The following is a 20,399-nucleotide window of genomic DNA, read 5'->3' on the forward strand; positions in this document are numbered from 1 at the left end:
CCCTGCCATGACGAACTACTCCTCTGGCATCACAAGCCGGAATAAACTCTTTCTTCTCTAGGTGCCTTGGTCGCCGTGTTTGTTCACAGCTACAGGAACGACCAGATCCACACAGCCCACAGCCTCTTCCCTGCAGACCTTTCACTGCCTGTGTGGGGAAACAGGCCTGAACACACAGGCCTTCTGAGGGAGGGCTTCACGGCTAAGCAACAGTTACGGCCTCTTGCTAGTTCCTGGAAACCACTAGTTGCATTAACATTTTGTCATTTCAAGAGGACGATGTGAATTTTATTTTTGTCATTTATAGTGCTGGGGACCTAACCTGGGGCCTCACACCTGCTGGGCTCCCTGGACCCCTGAGCTGTATTCTCAGTCCTTAACTGAACGTTTTGAGATTACGTTTTGTCTGGGTCACTGTATGTATTGTTGCACATACCAGTTTGTCTATTTGCCCATGAAAGGAATTTGGCTTAGAAATTTTGGCTATTATAAATAAAACTGTCATTAACATTTAATTCCATTTTAAAAGATTTATGTTATTCAAACTATGTGTATGTGCTGTGGTGTGTCTGTGTGTTTGTGTGTGTGAGTGCGTGCGTGTGTGTGTGTGTGTGTGTGTGTGTGTGAGTATGCATGTGTGAGTGCAGATGCCTGCACTGTCCAGAAGAAGGCATCAGATCACCCGAAGCTGGAAGTACAGGCAGTTGTGTACCAGTTGATGTGGGTGCTGAGAATCACGTGCTTAGACCCCTGGTAGCATTCTTTTCCTTTCCTTTTTCTTTCTTTCTTTCTTTCTTTCTTTCTTTCTTTCTTTCTTTCTTTCTTTCTTTCTTTCTTTCTTTCTTTCCTTCTTTCATATTATTTATTTTTAATTAAATTTTTCATTTTTTAGTATTAATTACAGTATATTCACTTTGTATCCCAGCTGTAGTCCCCTCTCTCATTCCCTCCCAATCCCATCCTCTTTCCCTCATCTCCTCCCATGCACCTCTCCAAGTCCACTGATAGGGAGGTCCTCCTCCCCTTCCATCTGACCCTAGCCTATCAGGTATCATCAGGACTGGCTGCAATGTCCTCCTCTGTGTCCTGGCAAGTCTGCTCTGTCCTTGGGGGTGGGGGTGGTCAAAGAGCCATCCACTGAGTTCATGCCAGAGACAGTCCCTGTTCCCCTTACTAGGGAACTTGCTTGGATTCTGAGCTGCTATGGGCTCAGGAGCAGGAGTTCTGGGTTATGTCCATGAATAGTCCTTGGTTGGAGAATCAGTCTCAGAAAAGACCCCTGTGCCCAGATATTTTGGTTCTGTTGCTCTCCTTGTGGAGCTCCTGTCCTCTACAGATCTTACTATCTCCCCTTTCTTTCATAATACTGAGCTACATCCCCAGCTACTCAGTAAGCATTCTTAACCACCCAGCCACAAAGGCTTAAAAATTATTGAACATTTAACTTGATTATTTTTTTTCGTAGCCTTCCCCTGAAACCTGTGAGTATACATGTATAAGACTCATATATGGACCTAACTATGTGTGTCTAACAGAAGCCTGTTTAATATCCATGATCAGAATGTTATAAATGCATTTTTATGTCCATATGTTTGTACAATGACATTATAAGCAATAGTCACATTTTTCTTTGTATGGATTACTTAATCAATTTATAATTATTGGATATTTGTTTCTACTTTACAATCTAATTAACTATCTTGATGCCAAAGATGCTTGTATACATTTCCCTTAATTTCTAAGGGGGTGGGTGGGCTGGAGAGATGGCTCAGAGTTTAAGAGCACTGGCTGCTCTTCCAGGGAACCTGGGTTCAATTCCCAGCATCCACAAAGTAGCTTATAATCATCACTAACTCCAGTTCCAAGGGATCTGATGCCCTTTTCTGGCCTCTGCAGTCTCCAGGCATGCACATGGTGCATACATATACTTGCAGGCAAAGCATCCACACACATAAAATTCAAAAACAAAGGATTCGTAAGACTGCAATTGGTGTCCCACATCAAGCTAGCATGTAGACACTGATGCATACAGTGCAGCTCTCTTTCCACAAACAGCATCCACCTGGCCCAGAAACTTATTTAAGATTTTTACTAAGTTTAGTGTAAGACAGGCAAATGAACAGAAAGGTTTTTTTTAACAGAAAGTTATCTACATTTTTGGAATATAATTTTTCATATTCTTTCACAAGTTGGATTTGAGGCTCTTGATTTATTATTATTAATTAGCTGGAGCTCTTCCATATTAATTATATCAACAGTTTATTTCATAGTTTACATTTTCTTCTATTTTTTGAAGATGGATTTAGCAAATCTATCACCTCTCGAACAACCATTATCTATCATCTATCACTTATCTGTCTAGCTCTATCATCTAGCTATCTAATCTATCTACCACCTCGTTATCCTTTATGTACACATTTTCACATACGTGTGTGTCTGTAATTACATCAGAACCAGAGCTCTGCTTCCTTTTGGCTCCGGCCTTGGGCATTAGGCTGTGAAACCCTCTACTCTATCCCATCTTATTTGGAAGATGTGGAGGTTTTAATTTGCCAGCAGGAAATCAAACTTTATGTTTAACCTGGATTTTTTTTTCCAGAATATATCTTAAGAATAATATCCCTGTAAGATGCTAACAGAGTTAACAAAATAGTCTGTGGTCAAATACATTTAGGAAACACAAGATTTAAGCAAAGTGATCAGTCTTTCTGTCCTGCAAAACTTATCACAGTGGAAAATACAAACTACAACATGATTAAAAGCAGCAAAACCCCAGGAATACTCCTGCTATAAATCAGGAACATACGAGCTAAGCCCACGATGGAGTGTGCATGCAAAGCATACTGTGCAGCTGTAAAGAAGCAATGAGCAGACTCGCTGCAGCAGATAACAACGAGGATAAGCTTGATATAGTTTGTGCTGAGAAAGCACGAAATAAGAACATATGTCTATACTTCATTAGATGTCCTAGGAGGCCCTGGAAGGACCACAGGAGACCAAGACAGTGGCTCTGTACAAGGGAGCGGGTGGTGGAGAGGGGCAGGAAGACAGTGGGCACCCTCTCTGCCTTCCCTTTATGCTTCCTGCCTTTTAAGCCACACATGCTATCTATAAAAATAAAGTGACTTTTGAAAGAAAAGGGGTTTAAATACACTCACAGCTCCAGTGCACAGACACGCTGTGTCTATCCGAGCTGGAAGAGGGAGTGGCTTACACAAGCACCCACCCAAGTTTCAGTGCAGGGGTCCATAGTATTCTGAGTTTTTCAGGTCAAATGTGTAACAAGCTCTCTTTAGAGTATCCTAAAGGCAGTATTTTATATACTTGAATTTCCCCGGTGTGTGTGTAAGTGGAGTGTACAAATGTTGCCTGGGCATATGAACCTGTGTTTTTGGTGTATGTACTTGTGTGTATGTGTGTGTAGTTTGTGTATGTGTGGTAAAAGAGAGTTTGTGTGTGGTATTGAGTGTGTGTGTGTCTGTGTGTATACGAGTGTGCATGTAGTATGTATGTGTGTGATATATATACATGTGGTGTGTGTGTGTCTGTGTGTACATGATCCCTTATTTGTTCTGTTTGTCCTTAGCATTGAGTACTTTGATATCTGGAAGAGCAAGTTGCTTCTTGTTACTCTTTTCCATTATTTTGTTTATACCAAAATTACTTAACTTTCATTCAACATTTTCTGGCAATAGTATATATATTTGATCATCCAAAAGCCTTCCTTTATTAATCACCAAAGCTTACTTTCGGAGCTGGTTGAAGCCCGGAGAGCTTTGTGGAATTATGTTAGACCTACGGGATACAATTATGTACTTTCTGAATTTTCAGTCTTGCAAGACCTATTTCTCAAACATCTAATGTATGTTTTAGTACAGTCCAAGATATTTGGTACTTTCCATTGCTTTCATACAGGTCCTGACTCTTCCCTAATTATCCCACGTTTCCTTGCTTTGTTTCTGTTGGAAAGAGGTCTCTCTATTTTCTTTTTGTTCAGGATTATTTCTGATAGGAGCCAATTTTCCTAAAGAGATTAGATTTTGGCATTTATGGAGATGAATAAGATGCTTCTCTTTGACAAATTTAGTTAATGAAATATAATAATAGATTTCCTGAAAACTTAATAATCTTATTTGTTAGAAAAAGTCATGCTCCGAAACAACGCATTGCTATTCTAATATAACTTGAAGTTTTTAGCATTTTAAAATTTTGTTCTTGCTTTGGTCTTTCTGCATGTGTGTGTTTGCTTGTCTGACTCTGTGCACACTGCCTGTGCATGAGCCTGTGGAGGCCACAGGAGGGTGTTGGGTTCTCTGGAAATGGAGTTAATTTATGCCAAGTGCAGATAGTAAATAATAAAGCCCTCCATATTGTTCTTTACTCCAGAGAAGATTTCCTTGCAGATTTTTTTATCCCAGTGTCTTCTATAAATACATTTTCAAAAGGCACAAAGTATTTTATGTAAGTGATCATCATGCATGTACTTTGAGGTGAGTGTGTGTGGTGTGTGCATAATGGGTGCATATTTCTGTGCATACATAAGCAGAAGCCAGAGGAGAATATTGATCTAGCTCTCCTCACTTTATTCCACAGAGACTATGTTTTTACTGAACTTGGAATGAGCGCGGGGACCGGCAGCCTTTATCAGTCCTGTTGACTCACTGCTTTTGTCCGACACCACAGCGCTGGTGTTACAGATGCGTGCGTCCAAGCCTGGCTTTTGTTTAGGTGCTAGGGATTTGGACTTAGGTCCTAATGTTTATACAATCAGCATTCTTACTCACTGAGCTCCTAAATACAATTTGTGGTCAGTATTTTCCTCCCTCCTGCTTTCCACCCTGTGCCAATTTATAATTTATTTCTGGCTTTGCAAGTACTTATTGTCCATCTGATTGAGCATTTGGCTCTCAGGCCTGTTTAAGCTTCATCTTTTCAATCTGAGGGCAGCTGCATTAGAAGTTGACTGTAGCCTCCCAACAGAATCCCGGATTGCTGTCTCCATCCTTAGGCTTCTAGAATCATACTTTTAGATTCTAATTAGATGCTGCTAAGGATGTGTCATTTGAAGCAGTATTAACCCATACACTGAAGGAAGAGTCTCTGCAGATGAGAGCTGAGGGCTGTGTTGATCTATGGGTATACAGGTGAGTATTTAGCAGTGTCCGTCTAGCAAGATAATAGTAGCTCAGGATGACTCAGAGCTCAGGGCCTATGAGCTCCCGAGTCATCAGTTTATGGACAGGCTTACAGTACCAGGCATGAGTTACATACCATGGAGTGGCTTTACATCCAGTCAGAAGGCGGTTGGCGACGTCTCTAGCATTCATGCCACTCTCTCACCACTGGATATATTTTGGCAATCTGGTTATTACTGTAGCTCACAGAGTTCGTAGCTGTTGATGACTCTTCTCCCTCAGTGACAGGCACATGGCCCTCTGTCACCATAAAAGCTAGCCAGTAGGGAGAACGTTGCCAGATAAAAATCTGCTTGATGTTGCCGTGTCCTGTGACCCAAGTCCGACAACTCGAAGTGGGGTATGCCACTCCTGGTTTTAGGACTTCCATTTGATAACCCCTTGCTTTGGAGGAGCATTAGCCTCTTCTTGGAATGAAACTACATTTAAACTTATTATATTTGTGATATTTATATTTTATATAAAACATTATATTTACACATAATATAAATGAATGTATATCTTATAGATCAGTACTTTTCTGTGTGGCTTTTTTCAAACAGTCCTAGTGTTAGTTAGCCCCGCTCCACGTCTTCCTCTGCTCTACCCTCCTCTTCCCTTCCCAGTTAGCCCTGGCCCCCACTGTATTCCTTTCCCCTCACACTCTTCATGTCCCACCATTTTGCATTCCCTGCTACAACCTCTCATACAGCGTCAAAGAATTCTTCCTTCTTGGTTTAACAGCTTCTCATCTACTGTGATGACGAGGCCAGGGGCTCTAGGCTGGGTTTATAAATGCAGTGAGTATGGAGAAAGAGATGAAGCACAGTAGCCAAACCACAAGTATACCTATATTTCTTGGCCAAAAACTTAAAACAGCCTGGGAAATAAGACAAACCAAACCAAACAAAGCAAAACCAAAACCAACACCCCCAAACAAACAAACAAAACCAAACCCACAAAACACCTCTCGCTTCCTCTTCTCTAAAGGTAGGAAATTCTAGACATGTTGCAGCAGTCTATTTTCTAGTATTTCCTTTTACTTTTCTGTTCTCATTTCCTGCCAAACATTGATTTTTCAATTACTGTTATTAACGGAAGTGTAGAACACAAAAGTAAAATTTTAGCTGATTTCCGATGATAGGTTTTGAAAGAAGAGAAAATGTGTAATATTGACAATGTCATAGTTTTCAAAAAAGATTTTTTATTTTTTACCCATCTGAGTGTTTGCCTGCTTGTATTACATAACACTGTGCGTGCAGTGTTCCTGGAGGCCAGAAGGGGGCACTGGACCCCAGAAACTAGAATCAAAGTAAATTCTAAATCATGATGTGGGTGCTGGGACCCAAACCTGGGTCCTCTGCAAGAGCAGCCAGTGCTGCTAACCACTGAGCCATCTCTCCACCCCAGAAGTGCCGTATGGTTATAGTCTCCTGTTAGAATTGGTCCAGACGTAGACTCACACTTGTTAATATATCCACAGTCACTTATATTTCCACAGCAGCTCCAGGCAGTTCATCAAGAAAGACTATGTTCTCACACAGTCTCCTTTGAAGACTATAGAGAGTTCTTGGGTTCAGAGTCGACATGCCGTACTCAAACTATACCACAAAGTTATGCATATAGCAGCTTAGTTAGCAGGAAATGACAGACGACCAGAACGAATAAATGAACTAACCACGCTGGAACCCCCTAGCTGCCTACAGTGCTTGGATGTCTTCTCATTTTTCTTCCTCATTACAGACTTTTCTTGGTCTTTCTGGTAGGTCCTTCAATGAAGAAAGATTAGCTCATTCATCTCCCTTGGCATTAGGGGCATTGCCCTGGAGCCTCCTGGACTGCTGTCATCTTGCTGCCCATACAGCACAGGGAAGAGTGACCAGCCTTAGTTACAGTCCCACAAAAGCCACTGTACAGCTAAGCGAAGTGGGAAGGGGAACCGCTTTAGATAAAGATCGCTTTTTTCTTCTTTCTTCTTCCGTCTTTTCTCTGTGAATTTTGCTCTAGAGGGTACAGCTACTTTTGGTCACACGAGAAATCTTTGTTCAACACTTGTCAACCAAATCCACCCTTATAGGATCCTCTGGCTAATAGGTCACTGTCTTGCTAAATGAGCCACGAGCAGCCTGCTGGGTTTCTAATTAAGGCAGGACTCAGTTGCAAATTAGTATTCATGATGAACCTGAGCCCCCATTCTTGTGACATTATTGCATTGGCATAATTTTCTATTATTGCAGGTTGTAAACATCAGCAGAGAACAGCAGAAGAAACTCAGCTCATCTTTCTAAGAATCCAGAGGTTCAGCTAGAAGCAGCCTACTTCTCAGTTATCTATCTACCTATCATATCTATCTATCCATATAACATCTTTTGATTTATCATCTATCTATCTACTATCATCATTTATATACATTATATATATTGTATTTATATTTAGCTGTCCATCAATCTACCTATCCTCTATTTTCTATCACCATCTAACTATATGTTTATCATCCATTTGCCATATCTATCTCTCCATGTATCTGTCACATTTATGTATTATTACCATCATTATCTATCTATCTATCTATCTATCTATCTATCTATCTATCTATCTATCTATCGATATATCTTCTATCTGTCTATCTACTTATTATCTTTGAGTCTATCAACTATCTACCATCTGTATGTACTATCTATTTTTCTATCTCTATGTTTTTGCTAAGTCTCTTTATCGTAGTTATCAATTAGTTAATTGATATTATTTATCAATATATTAGCTATAAATCGGCCAATCAATCACTTATTGTTCTGTCTCTATCTTGCTATCAATTTTTATATATATATCACATCATGTTATAAATATATGTATGCTTAATGACATAGGAAATCTTTTATGGCATTGGAATAATATAATACAAATATAACTTGTATGTGAAAATCTCTAAGAAATTATGAAAAGATATTACAACTTATTTGTGACAAACGAGAAGCCATATTTTCCCATGAGCTGGAGAACTCCTAAAGCTTTGACAATATACTTTGTTGGTTGCAGGGGAAGAGCGGGACTCTCGCATATTTCTGGTGAGAACATACCTTAGTACAATTCTATGCAGAGAGAAAATACTAAAATTAAAAAAAATTTACACTTTTTATAGTTTATACTGTAGCTATCCTACATGATAGGTGTAAGTTACTCACAGTTACAAAGCAACTAATTCCCATAACTAAAGACTGTGGAAATGGTGTTGTGGGTGCAAAGAGTAGAACACTGTGTCACTGGAGTAAGCAGAGGAGCCCTTTGTGTGTTGGCACAGAATGATTACGAGGCATATTATTAAGTTAAAAATCAAGATGCAAAAAAAAATCAAGATGCAGAATAACATGCAGAATAATTTGCACCATGTGAGGCCATATTTGTGCCGACTCGTGTAAAATATGTCTCCTCAAAAGAAGTGAAGACTAGTGCTCATCTGCAAGAACTCAGCAGTATATATGCGGTTAAGTTTTTATCAACCTGACACAAAGTAGCGAAGTCTGAGGAGAGGGAACCTCAATTGAGATGATGCCCCTAGTAGATCGGCCTGTGGAAAAGTCTGTGGGGGGATTTTTGTGACTAACAATTGACGTGGGGGGGCTCATTCCTCTGTGGGTGATAACACTCCTAGGCAGGTGGTGCTGGCTTGCGTAAGAAACTAGCCTGAGGAAGCCACGAGGAGCAAGCCAGAAATTAGCGTTGCTCTGCGCTTTCTGCCTGACTTCCTTGACTGTAATGAGAAAGGGTAAGCCAAACAAACCCTTTTCTCCTCAGTTTACTTTTGGTCATGATCTTTATCAGGACAATAGAAAGCAAACTAAGACAATGGGCCAGTTGTTACAGGAGTCCATAGAACTTAGAGAGTCATTGGAAATCCTATTATATTCCATAATTTGTTTCTCTTTTGAAATGCAGAATAAAATTGTAAAATGATTTTGTGGAAGTAAATATCTCTACATCGCATACTTTTGTGGTCTGGAGTCTCCTGTCCATGAAGATAGCACCAGCATGAGGTGTGTCCTTTCTAGGGACAAGAATTTGTCTTACCTTTCTCTAGCTGGTTGGGAAAACTCAAGGGAAATGACCCATAAGAGTCAGCAAAGCAAAAAACCCAAGATGTTCAGTATATGACGGAACAGGTGAGGATTACTCTGATGTGGCTTATTGGAGGTCAAGTTCCTGTAAGGTATGGCCTCAAAAGAAAATTTCTTCTGGTTCTCCCAGGTAGAATATTTTGGTTAATTCCAGAGAAAACATTTTCTTAAGAGCTTGTAACAATAAGGAAATTACACGTAATTTTAGGTTAAAAATATGAAATACACAGTACCCAAAGTAACAAATTACCTGTTCTTACAAACAATATTGAAGCAAACACAGATGTCAGAGCTATCAGGTTCAAGAGGTATAACCACACTGTCTCCTCAGGGCTCTCCAGGTGCCTCTTCCCCTCACACCACTGTCCACAGTGTTCCCTCAGGACTCTCCAGATGCCTCTTCCCCTCACACCACTGCCCACACTGTCTCCTCAGGTCCCTCTTCCCCCTCACACCACTGTCCACACTGTCTCCTCAGGTTCCTCTTCCCCCTCACACCACTGTCCACACTGTCTCCTCAGGTCCCTCTTCCCCCTCACACCACTGTCCACACTGTCTCCTCAGGTGCCTCTTCCCCCTCACACCACTGTCCACACTGTCTCCTCAGGTTCCTCTTCCCCCTCACACCACTGTCCACACTGTCTCCTCAGGTTCCTCTTCCCCCTCACACCACTGTCCACACTGTCTCCTCAGGTGCCTCTTCCCCCTCACATCACTGTCCTTTCTGCACAAGAGACTGTGGACTTTGCTTAGAGGGTGTCAACTTCTTGCTGGAATTCAGCATCCTTCCAACTCATTTTATATTTCAAGAATGTCATTTTGTTATACTTCTTTGCAAAATTCTGTATGAGCCATTCATAGAGCTACATTTTGGTGATTTTATTAGTGATATAGGGTATACAATTAAAACTTAGTTTACTGGTAGACATATGAAATCTCTCCAGCTTGGGGAGTAAGAATAATTCTGACCTGAGAAAGCTGTTATGTGCCTTCAGTTCATAGATGCTTGAGCTTTGCTAGGGTAATTACCACTGAGAGAAATTTCTGGGCATGTATAACTTCTAGTTTTCTAGAAACAATTGGAGCATTTTACAATGTGATTGTGTAAATTTGGATTTTTTTTTTCTAGCAGGCAACAAAAGTTCTTATTGCCTCCATCTTTACAAAACTTAGAAGATTTAGTTGAGTCAAGACATTGGGTAGTCTGAGTATGTGTATCATGACCTTGTTACGGCTTGATTTCTATTTCATGCATGCTGAATTAAGTTGAATGTCATTTTATACACTAATTGAAGTTTTGAACCTTTCATAAGAAGCATGTTTAAAACTTAGTCTATTTTTTAAATTGAGCTTTCATATTTCTTCACTGAATTTGTGTATTATAGAAGGATCTGAATGATGAATGGTTAGCGGTGGAAGTTCACCATTTAGTCAGAAGGCATTTATGATATTTTTACAATACTTCTCCATAATTAATTTGTTGGCACAAATAATCTATGAAAAACTGAGCCTAAGCATCTGTTCAGACGCTATCAACCTGCCGGCAATCTGATCAATGAGTGTTGCTAATGTCAGCAGTCAGCATTCATCAGATCCTTACCACATGTGGGAGCCTTGTCCCACAGTTCATGTGAGTTGTTTTTATTTTAGTAATTTGTCTTCTTGTTGTGACAAAACACCTGGGAAAAAAGCAACTTAAGAAAGGAAGAGTGTTTTGGCTCACAGTGTGAGGAAAGGTAGTCTATTACAGTGGGGAAGGCATGGAGGCAGGAGCCTGAGGCAGCGGGTACAAGGCATCCACACCATGAAGCAGAAAGAGCTGAATGCTGGTGCTCAGCTTGCTCTCTCTTTTTCGTTCAGTCCTGGATCTTAGCCCATGGGGTGCTGGAGCTCATATTCAGGCTGGGTCTTCCTTTCTCAGTTAAACCTTTCTGGAAACATCCTCACATGTTTTCAGGTTAGTCCTAAATCTTGTCAAACTGATACTCACTTCTTCCAATATTCTTCTACACACTTACTTCTTCCAATATTCTTCTACACACTTACTTCTTCCAATATTCTTCTACACACTTACTTCTTCCAATATTCTTCTACACACTTACTTCTTCCAATATTCTTCTACACACTTACTTCTTCCAATATTTCTATGTGGGATATACTAGCAGGATAGAAGCCTTAAAGGAGTTGATCGTTAATGGTTGAACTAGAAATCGATCAGGCTCGGAGTTGATCTCCCCTGGAACTGGGGCCAACATGTTCATCCTAATTATAACAATGCCTCAAAACAACGTTTCCATCTGGCCTCACCTGTGGGATTGTTATGTATGGTGGAAAGGACAATCATTAGTTCTAAAAGAAGAGAATATAAACATGTTAAAATTTAAATCTCTATAAACACAGCATAATACATCATAGAGGATATGGAAACAGAAAATAGTGCTTAATGTGGAACCTGTGTTATGCTCCTGAATTATGTCTGTGTTACAGTCAATGTGTGAAAGAAAGGCAAATAGACCTTTTGAACTTGATATTGGAAAATAGATGTGTTATATGTCTCTTGAGAAAATAACCTCAAATGCTCATAACCCAGAGTCATGTTTCCTAGGTTACCATATTTTTATTAAACATTAACTTGACAAAACCTACCATCACCCCAAAAGAATCATAATTGTATAATTGTCTTTATCAGGTTGGCCAGTCTGATAGGGATTATCTTGATTGTTTTAACTGATACGTAAGGGCCCAGCCCCCTGTGGGAAGCAATATTCTTTGGGCACGTGGTCCTGAGCTATATAAGAAAGCTGGATAAGAGGGAGCCAAAGAGTGGGCCAGCAAGCAATGTTCATCTATGGTTTCTGCTTCAAGCTTCTGCCTTGGGCTTCCTCAATGACTGTGACCTGGAAGCATAAGCCAAATGAACCATTTCCTTCCCTAACTTTCTTTTGGCCAGAGAATGAAAGCAGAGCAGTGACTATGATAAACAATGACGGCAAACCTGCCCACACAACCCATGACACCCCCTCTGAGTTCTCAGAACCAGGAAAAATGACAATCCCAGTGCATTGTGTTGAGTCTCAAAGGAAATTTCTAGTCATTAATAAACACAAATCAACAAGATGTTCTCAAGCAAGTCTCTAAGCACCGCTGCTCATTGACTGAAACCCGAAAGTTGTGTGGGAAGAGAAATCTATTCTGAGTTCAGCTTTAAATTTGTTGTAAGAATGAAGAATTTGTAGGTATCTTGCAAGTAAGCCAGCTTGTTTGTTTGCTTGTTTGTTTGTTTTGTCCCTGAGAGGACTTTTGGCCCAGAGGCATTTTCCTCCCTGCCTGGAGGAAGCCTGGCCGAGTCCTGCTCAGTCGGTGGAGCCACGCACATTGCATCACAGAGACCTGGCTTGCAGCTTCACCAGAAAGGCTTGTTTCATAGCGTCTCCTTGCAGGCTGAGCACTCAGCCTCCACCGCTTGATGGATTAGACTCACTGTTGGTGTCTGGAGGGCCATGTCTCCATCTTACGCATTGCTTCCTGGCAGGGCGCATTCTTATGCTCTGTGTAGCAGACACAGCTCAGTGGCTGTGTGACAGACTTTGGAACGCTCAGATGTAAGTGGCATGACAGATACCATGTTTTATCTCAGCATTTAGTAAATTTAAAGGCCACACAATTACACTGCTATCCAATGAATTTGGTTCATAAGTCCCAACTGACATTTAACTGTTTACAATGTGAGACATGCATCATTTCATGTGATAGTCATGACACTTGTTTACAGGAAACGATGTTTTATTTTCTTCCGTTTGAGAAGAAAGGAGATGCTGGGATCCTTGCCGGTGATCATACGGCTAGTGGCAATTCACAATTAAAAATCTCTGGTCTTCCGTCTCTGACATCAGTGCTTTTTCTGATTCGAATAACAAGCCTGAGATTTGAGGATCACAGAGGGTTTTCCTGAGATTTGAGGATCAGAGAAGGTTTTCCAAAAGACCACCTTACCCTTGCACTGTCAGTCCACAACATGGATACTGATAGAAATCTCACATCACCCTTCAACTGAGCAGAACCAAGGAAAGAAGAAGGCGGTTCAGTGCTGCCTCCAGGGCAAGAAGCATTAGGGAAAACTACCAAGACATCTTGAGAAAGCTTGTCAGTGACCAGCCCTCCTCCTACGAGACAAGCCTGCTTGTGTGTGCTCTGTAACCCCTAGACAGTAAAAGGCCTTCTATGCTTTCATCTGAATGGGCTGTCTCATTTCTCACATTGCAGACTCCTGAGAAGGATTTGGATTGATGCCTTCCTGGAGGCAGCTTATGAGATGAAAGATTCAGGGTCAGTGACATTGTTTAGGAGAAGGAAGGGGGGGTGTTGGTGCAGGGATTGGGGCTGTGGTATGTAGGAAAGAGAGGTAGCACATAACACCTGTGCTATGGAACCAGCTCCCACCTGAGCAGTGGCCGCTTGACTTCATGAGGAAAGGGCTGACAGCATGAAACACATGCTGCAGAGGGACTGTGTCAGGGGGTGAGGAGCAGGCCATCTCGGAGAGTGACTGCTGTGCCTAGCCCAGGGGCACAGCAGAAGCACAGATGCTGGCAGGGGGGCAGCTTAGACAAAAGGCCCAAGAGAGGAGGAGGGGCACTCAGAGGGACCTGTAACAGAACGAGGTCTTAATATTCTTGTGTCTCTCACGGTATTGAGGGAACTGTCCCCTGACGGCGGTGGGAGGACCGACACTGTGTCAGCGCAGTGGCTGTGGGAAGGGCAGGCAGACGCATGGGAAATCTTCACTAATAGGTGAGTATAGAAGGGAGAGGGAAGAAGTCAGGGCAAGGAAGTCTCCACAGCACAGCGTGCTTTCCCAGCAGAACGCGAGGCTGGCAAATCTCTACTCACGCTTTCTCGTAAGTCCTGTTGGGGTGTTCCGGCCACTCGATCATGCACACTACTCTGCCGGGCATGGTCTCCGTGGTGGAGTAGTAGCCCTGCGGAAAGGCCAACAGGAGAGCCAGCACCCAGATGACAAAGATGACCACCTTGGTGGCGGTGGCCGACAGCCGGGGCTGGAGAGGGTGGATGATGGCCATGTACCTGCAGTGAAGAAAGGACAGCATTCTGTCATTGTCTGGCCTTCCTGCTCATAGAAATTCACAGAAGAGGTTGACAAGATGGCTCAGTGGTTAAGAGATCTGGCTGCTCTTCCAGAGGACCTGGGTTCCATTCCCAGCACCCACATGACAGCTCACACCTGTCTGTAGCTCCAGTTCTAGGGCTTCTGACACGCTCACACAGACACACGTGTAGGCAAAACCCCAACGAGCATAAAAATAAATTAGATATTAAAAAAACCCCACTGTTTTTGATATTGTGTTTGTTTATGTGTAGAGGCAGAAGTCAATCCCAAGTGCCCTTCCTCAGATGCCATTTATGCTGTCTTTTGAGACAGTCTTTCTCTGGACCCTGGGGGTCACCAGTTAGGCTAGGCTAGCTGGCCATCAAGCTACAGGGATCTTCCTGACCCCGCCTCCACAAGGCTGGGATTACAAGTGTGCACCCCCCACACCCCAGCTCTTTCATATGAGTATTGGGGATCAAATTCAGGGTGCGTAGGGGAGAGCTTCAGAGATGGCTCTGAGGCTAAGACATCTTGCTTTACGACTGTGAGAACTGGAGTTCAGGTCCCAGCACCTCTGTAACAAGGCGCATGTCTCCCCAGATGCCTGTAACCCTAGGTTCAAGCGGACCTGAGACTGGAGGATTGCTGGGGCTGGCTTCTACCAGTAAGGTATGAGCTCTGGGTTCAGGGAGAGACCCTGCCTCAGTGGGCTCACTCGGGCCTTCGTACTTACACAGGAAGTACTTACACAGGAAGCACTCACTGACTGAGCTCTCTCTCCACCAGCCCCTCTCAATGATTATATACAAGTGTTTTCTGGACCATTTTTTATAATCTATCTTTAGACTATCTGACTTATGACACACAATATGAAAAACTCATAGGGAAAGTCAGATTTTAAAAAGCCGAGAACCCATCTGGCAACATTTTTATTATTGACACGCTTGTAGCACAAACCCGATGGCCAGACTGGTCTTAGCGGCTAACAAAACGAGAAGAACGACATGCTGTAAGTACTTTCAACATCAAGAATTTTATTCTTGAGGCTAGAAAGATGCTTTAGTGGTTAAGAGCCTTTATTGTTTTTCCAGATGACCTGAGTTGGTTCTCAGGACCCACAGTGGGTGGCTCAAAACCGGCCAACATCTCATTCCAGCTCCCTCTTCTGACACCCTCTTCTGGCCCTTTTGGGCGACTGCATTCATGTGTGCCTATACCCACACATACACATAATTAAGTAAATAGAAGAGAAAATAATTTTGTCCCCCTGGTGACAGAGACTGAACCCAGGACCTCATTCTTGCCAGGCAGTTGCTCTCTGTTGCGCTACATCCCTAGACTTCTCTTGTATGCTGGTGGGATGAAGGGACAAGGCTGACAGGAATACAGCAGGGCACTGCAGAAGAGGTCTCAGTCTGCAAAGCTCTGCTATGATGGCACCAGGAGGTGACATGGCCTCATGACCCTGCAGCTGTCTTTGCTTGTAGAAACACGCAGATGCTTGCATAATGATGAAAAGCCTGATGCATTTCCAGACCGGGTCCTTCTTAAACAGAGTGGGATTGCAGCAGTTTTAAGAGTCCTTTTGCAGCATTACAAAAGCTTAGCAATGAGCTGGGTGTATTAAGAGCTCAGCTGGCAGAATGGCATCAGCTACCACCTGGGCGATTGGAGTGTGATTTCACGAGGAAACCCTAAACACAGGGTAAAACACAAACCTCAGAGGGATTGCACCAGAGGGGTTGGGGAGAGGGAAAGGGGAGGGGGGAGGAAAAACCGAAGGGAAGAGGAAGGGAGGGAGGGAAGGAGAGAGAGAGGAAGAGAAAGACACACACACACACACACACACACACACACACACACACAGTGCTCTTAGCTCTGCTCCACCAGTAAGTTTTGAGAGCTTTTGGGCTGGATGGAGACATGGCCACCTTCTGTCATACAGTGTGTAGCATACACAAGCTCCTAGGTTAGATTCACAGCACCACATAAACTGGGCAGAGTAGTGCATGCCTGTAATATATGCACACAGGAAGCAGAGGTCGCAGAATCCTTAACTCAAGGTCATCCTCAGCTACACATTGAGTTTGAGGTCATCCTGGACTACAAGAGACCATGTCTTAAAAATGAAACAAAACAAGACAAAACAAAAACAAACAAACAAACAAAAAAAACAAGCCAAAACAACAAGGCCGACAAGATGTTCAGTGGGTACAAGTGCATACTACTTGATCTGAGTTCAATGCTTAGAACCCACAAAAAGCCAAATGTGGTGGTTCCTGTCTGCAATCCAGGCATCCCTCCAGTGAGTTGGGAGGCAGAGACAAAGAATTGCCCAGTATCTTACAGGTTAGCTAGCTTGGCATACTCAGTGTGACAGAAACAGCAAGAGAGACCCCGCCTCAACAAGGTGGAAGGAGAAAGCCCACTCTTGAAAAGTATTCTCTGACCTCCTGCACACGTGGGCCATGCCACAGAATGTGTGTACTTACACACACACACACACACACACACACACACATAGACAGACAGAGAGGGAGAGAGAGAGAAGAGAGGGGGAAGCAACAGAGAGAGAGAGACAATAAATACAAATTAAAATAAAAAACTGAAACAGTCTAAAAGCTCAAAGGTGAATCTAACATCAGTTCATACAGCCTGAGGGGACATGGATTTTTAAGACAACAGTGGCCAAGTCTGAAAGTCACACAGTTCCTGGAAGAATTGTCACTGTGCCTTCAAACATCTAAGAGTCCGAGTAGGGCTGAGAACACCTGCCTCAGGAGGCAGATGCTGGGTTTGTAAGGTTGGGCTGGAAGAAGCCTCTTTTGCGGGCTGTTAGGAGTACAGTGATTAACAGCCTCTTGCAGTGGTTCTCAACTGAGGGGAATCTAATGACCCTTCCACACGGGTCACCTAAGACCATCAGAAAACACAGATATTTACATTATGATTCATAACAGAAACAAATTTACAGTTATGAAGTAGGGATGGAAATAGTTTTATAGTGGGGGAAGGGTCTCCACAACATGAAAAACTGTATTAAAGGGTTGAAGCATCAGTACGGCTGAGAACCACTGGCTTAGAGCGTCAGCCATTCTTGGGTCTCCTCACACCATCCTGATAGGTTGTCGTCGTGTTTAAAGCTGTGCACAGCTTCTGAAATACCACGGGATCTGAGGCACAGTAGACGTGACAATCTCCATTTCATATCACACAATGATCCTGCCTCTCCTATAGAGGAATTTTAATTCAGAACATGGCTGCTCTGGCAAGAGATCACATCCCCAAATGATCTAGGTCTGTGTGATCTGCCTGGAATACAAACACGTCTTTAATCCAGGAGACTGAGGCAAGCAGATATGAGTAAAGAGCAAGTTTCAGGTAAAGAAAATATTAGACCCAGGTGTGGTGGTACACGCCTTTAATCCCAAACAAAGAAGGGAAAGTTAGTTTGCAGAGGAAGCACTCATGCTTGGAACTGATGTCTAATTGAGTGGCAGAAAAAGTGATGAATCAGAGAAAGACTTGACAGAATAGGATACGCCCAACTTTCACAAGGAGAGGAAAGGAAAGCTACTTAATGGGAAATGCAGAGAGAGAGACAGAGACAGAGACAGAGATAGAGACAGAGGAGGCAGTTTTACTAGGACAGATATACAGAGACAGGTTGAAGAGAGAACAAGCAGAGCCAAAGAATGAGAAGGGGCCCAATGATTAGAGCAGGCTGAATCAGTCAGCTGAGAGAGGACTTTGAACCAGAACAGCTGATTTGAACCAGCCAGCCCAGAGCTCAGAGAGAACAAGAAAGGGTAAGCTTATTAAGCAGCGAGTCTCAGAGGCAGAGAACATTCTAGGCCCTAGTGAGATTGTAAAAAGGCTAGAAGCTTCCTGGACTAGGACTAGGTTAGCGGACTGAGGCAGTAAGCCTGAAAGACAGCAATTGAACCAGGAGAACAGAAGTTCCTTTACATTGTCCCTTTACATTCTGTGACAGGCAGGTATTTCTGGTTTCTGTGGGGTAGCAGGCCCGATGCAGACTTCGGCAAAACACAGACAAACATCTGCACACTGTCAGCTGGCTCCACGTCACCACATGTAATTGTTCTGCTGTTCTCTCTGGTCTCCTGGGATCTCTGGACAAGGAGGGGCCAGAGTACTATAAAGCAATTTTTGGTCGGTGTGAGCTTCATCAGTTCTCATCAGGCACCTGCTGTAGGCAGAGCACAGCCCTCCCTTCGGAAGGCTACCAGTGAGCACCTCTCTTCAGGGGAGCAGGTAAGTGACCTCAAGTGGAAATTGGATCAATGCCTCAGCCCCTCAGGGATGTGGCCGAGGCAATCAAGCTGCGGACGCAGGTGGTCTTAAAGTGAGGCGCTCGCTGGATTTGGCTTAAGCCTGCAAAGCACCCCGCTCCGAGTGGGACATGCTCGCAGCCCTCTCCCTCCTCGGGGTCTGCCATTCTGGAAAATTTGTTAGCTCGATTTGGACAGAGGTTTAAAACTTTAGCTTTTTCAGTGTTTCTTTTCTGGCTGTATGAACAAGGACCCCGGCAATGCTCTGAGTGGGCAGAATGGATGTCAGGAAGATGCCTCAGGCCAGCCTTTTTTTTTTTTTTTTTTAATAAAGAATAGGAAGTTATGATAGGGTTGCAGAGGTGGCTGAGGCACTTACCGAGAAAGTATGAGGGCTCAAGAATGCACTCCTCAGAGCCATATAAAAGAGTGGGGGCATGGGGCCCACCCTTGGGAGGCCAGCACAGTGAGGTGACGACAGGAGAATCTTTGAGGCTGCAGCATCAATGAGATCTTGTCCCGTAAAAGAAGATGAACAGCCTGAGAAATGACATCATGGCTGACCTCTGGTCTTCTACATGCGTGTGCACGCGCGCGTGTGCGCGCGCGCGCACACACACACACACACACACACACACACACACTAAATAAAATTTAAAAAGAAAGAAGCCATGAATCCGCAGGAATTGTGTATCTTTCATCAATATTTCCTGCTGTTCTGGAAGTCACGAAGATGCCGCATCCCGCCCAGCCCCGTGCAGACATCCTCCCTCACTGCTGTGCCCTCCCAGGCTGTGGACTAGAGAGAGACACAAGGGGAGTGTGCGGTAATTACAGCACCCTCGTTTAATGTGATCTCAAGTGCAGGGTTTTCAATTTGCTTCTGACTCAGGATAAATGCTCAAGCTTAAGTAAATGAACCCCAATGCCCATCCCCAAGTTGGCGATACACTGCTTAGAATCGAGTGTGACTGTGCTTTAGGGGTATTGCATAAGCATACTGGTGAAATGTCTCCAAATGGGTGCAGAAAGCCATATTTTGTCTTTACTGCAGAAACTGGTTTTTGGAAGCCCATTTCCGTTAGCTCTGTGCATTCTTTTAGATAATAGCCACTTTGGTAACAAATGAATGAATTAACTGTTAGCATCAGAGACTGGCTTTTAAAAATACATTTTCTTTTGTTTGTCTAAAGCTTATTATAAGTTTGTCTTGCTTCCTCCCTTTTCATCTTCCTTCTCTCTGTCTCTCTGTGTCTCGGTCTCTTTGTTTCTATATTTCTCTCTCTCCTTCCTCCTTTGCTGTGGCTTGTGTAACACACTTCTTTCCTATCTGCTCACGGTTAGCCTCAGTTGGACAAGCTGGTAGGTGGTAGGTAGACAGATGGTAGGTGTTTTCTCTCTAACTTTCTCTCCCTAGCGTGTGTCTCATTGACGCACATTGCACTCACAACTCAACAACTCTTTGCTATTTGATTATAAGTTATCACCATGCAAGTGCTTCATGCCCCGGGAAAACACACTTAATAAATATTTATTGACTGTTCCATGCTCAGGGGACTCCACAGCAGCCAATTAAATGTCTTCCTGCTTTCTGCATTAATCACCAGACTGCCAGAGCCAGGGGTCCTCAGGCTCCCAGGCACGTGGGTCATGTTCTACACCTCAGGTTGCTCCGCCTCATAGGAGCCTGTCAGCCCTTACAGAGGCTGTG

General features: G+C 43.2%; 1 protein-coding gene across 1 annotated transcript in view; it reads right to left on the bottom strand.

Moving 5' to 3' along the window:
• Positions 1–20,399, bottom strand: part of Tacr1 (tachykinin receptor 1) — a 161,310-nt gene that overhangs the window by 57,211 nt on the left and 83,700 nt on the right. Inside the window, exon 2 of the mRNA XM_021655628.2 lies at positions 14,177–14,371. Coding sequence (XP_021511303.1) covers positions 14,177–14,371 — 195 coding nt within the window. The remainder of the gene's footprint in view (positions 1–14,176; positions 14,372–20,399) is intronic.

This window comes from Meriones unguiculatus, chromosome 5 (assembly GCF_030254825.1).
Source record: "Meriones unguiculatus strain TT.TT164.6M chromosome 5, Bangor_MerUng_6.1, whole genome shotgun sequence".
NCBI classification, from domain to species: Eukaryota; Metazoa; Chordata; class Mammalia; order Rodentia; family Muridae; genus Meriones; species Meriones unguiculatus.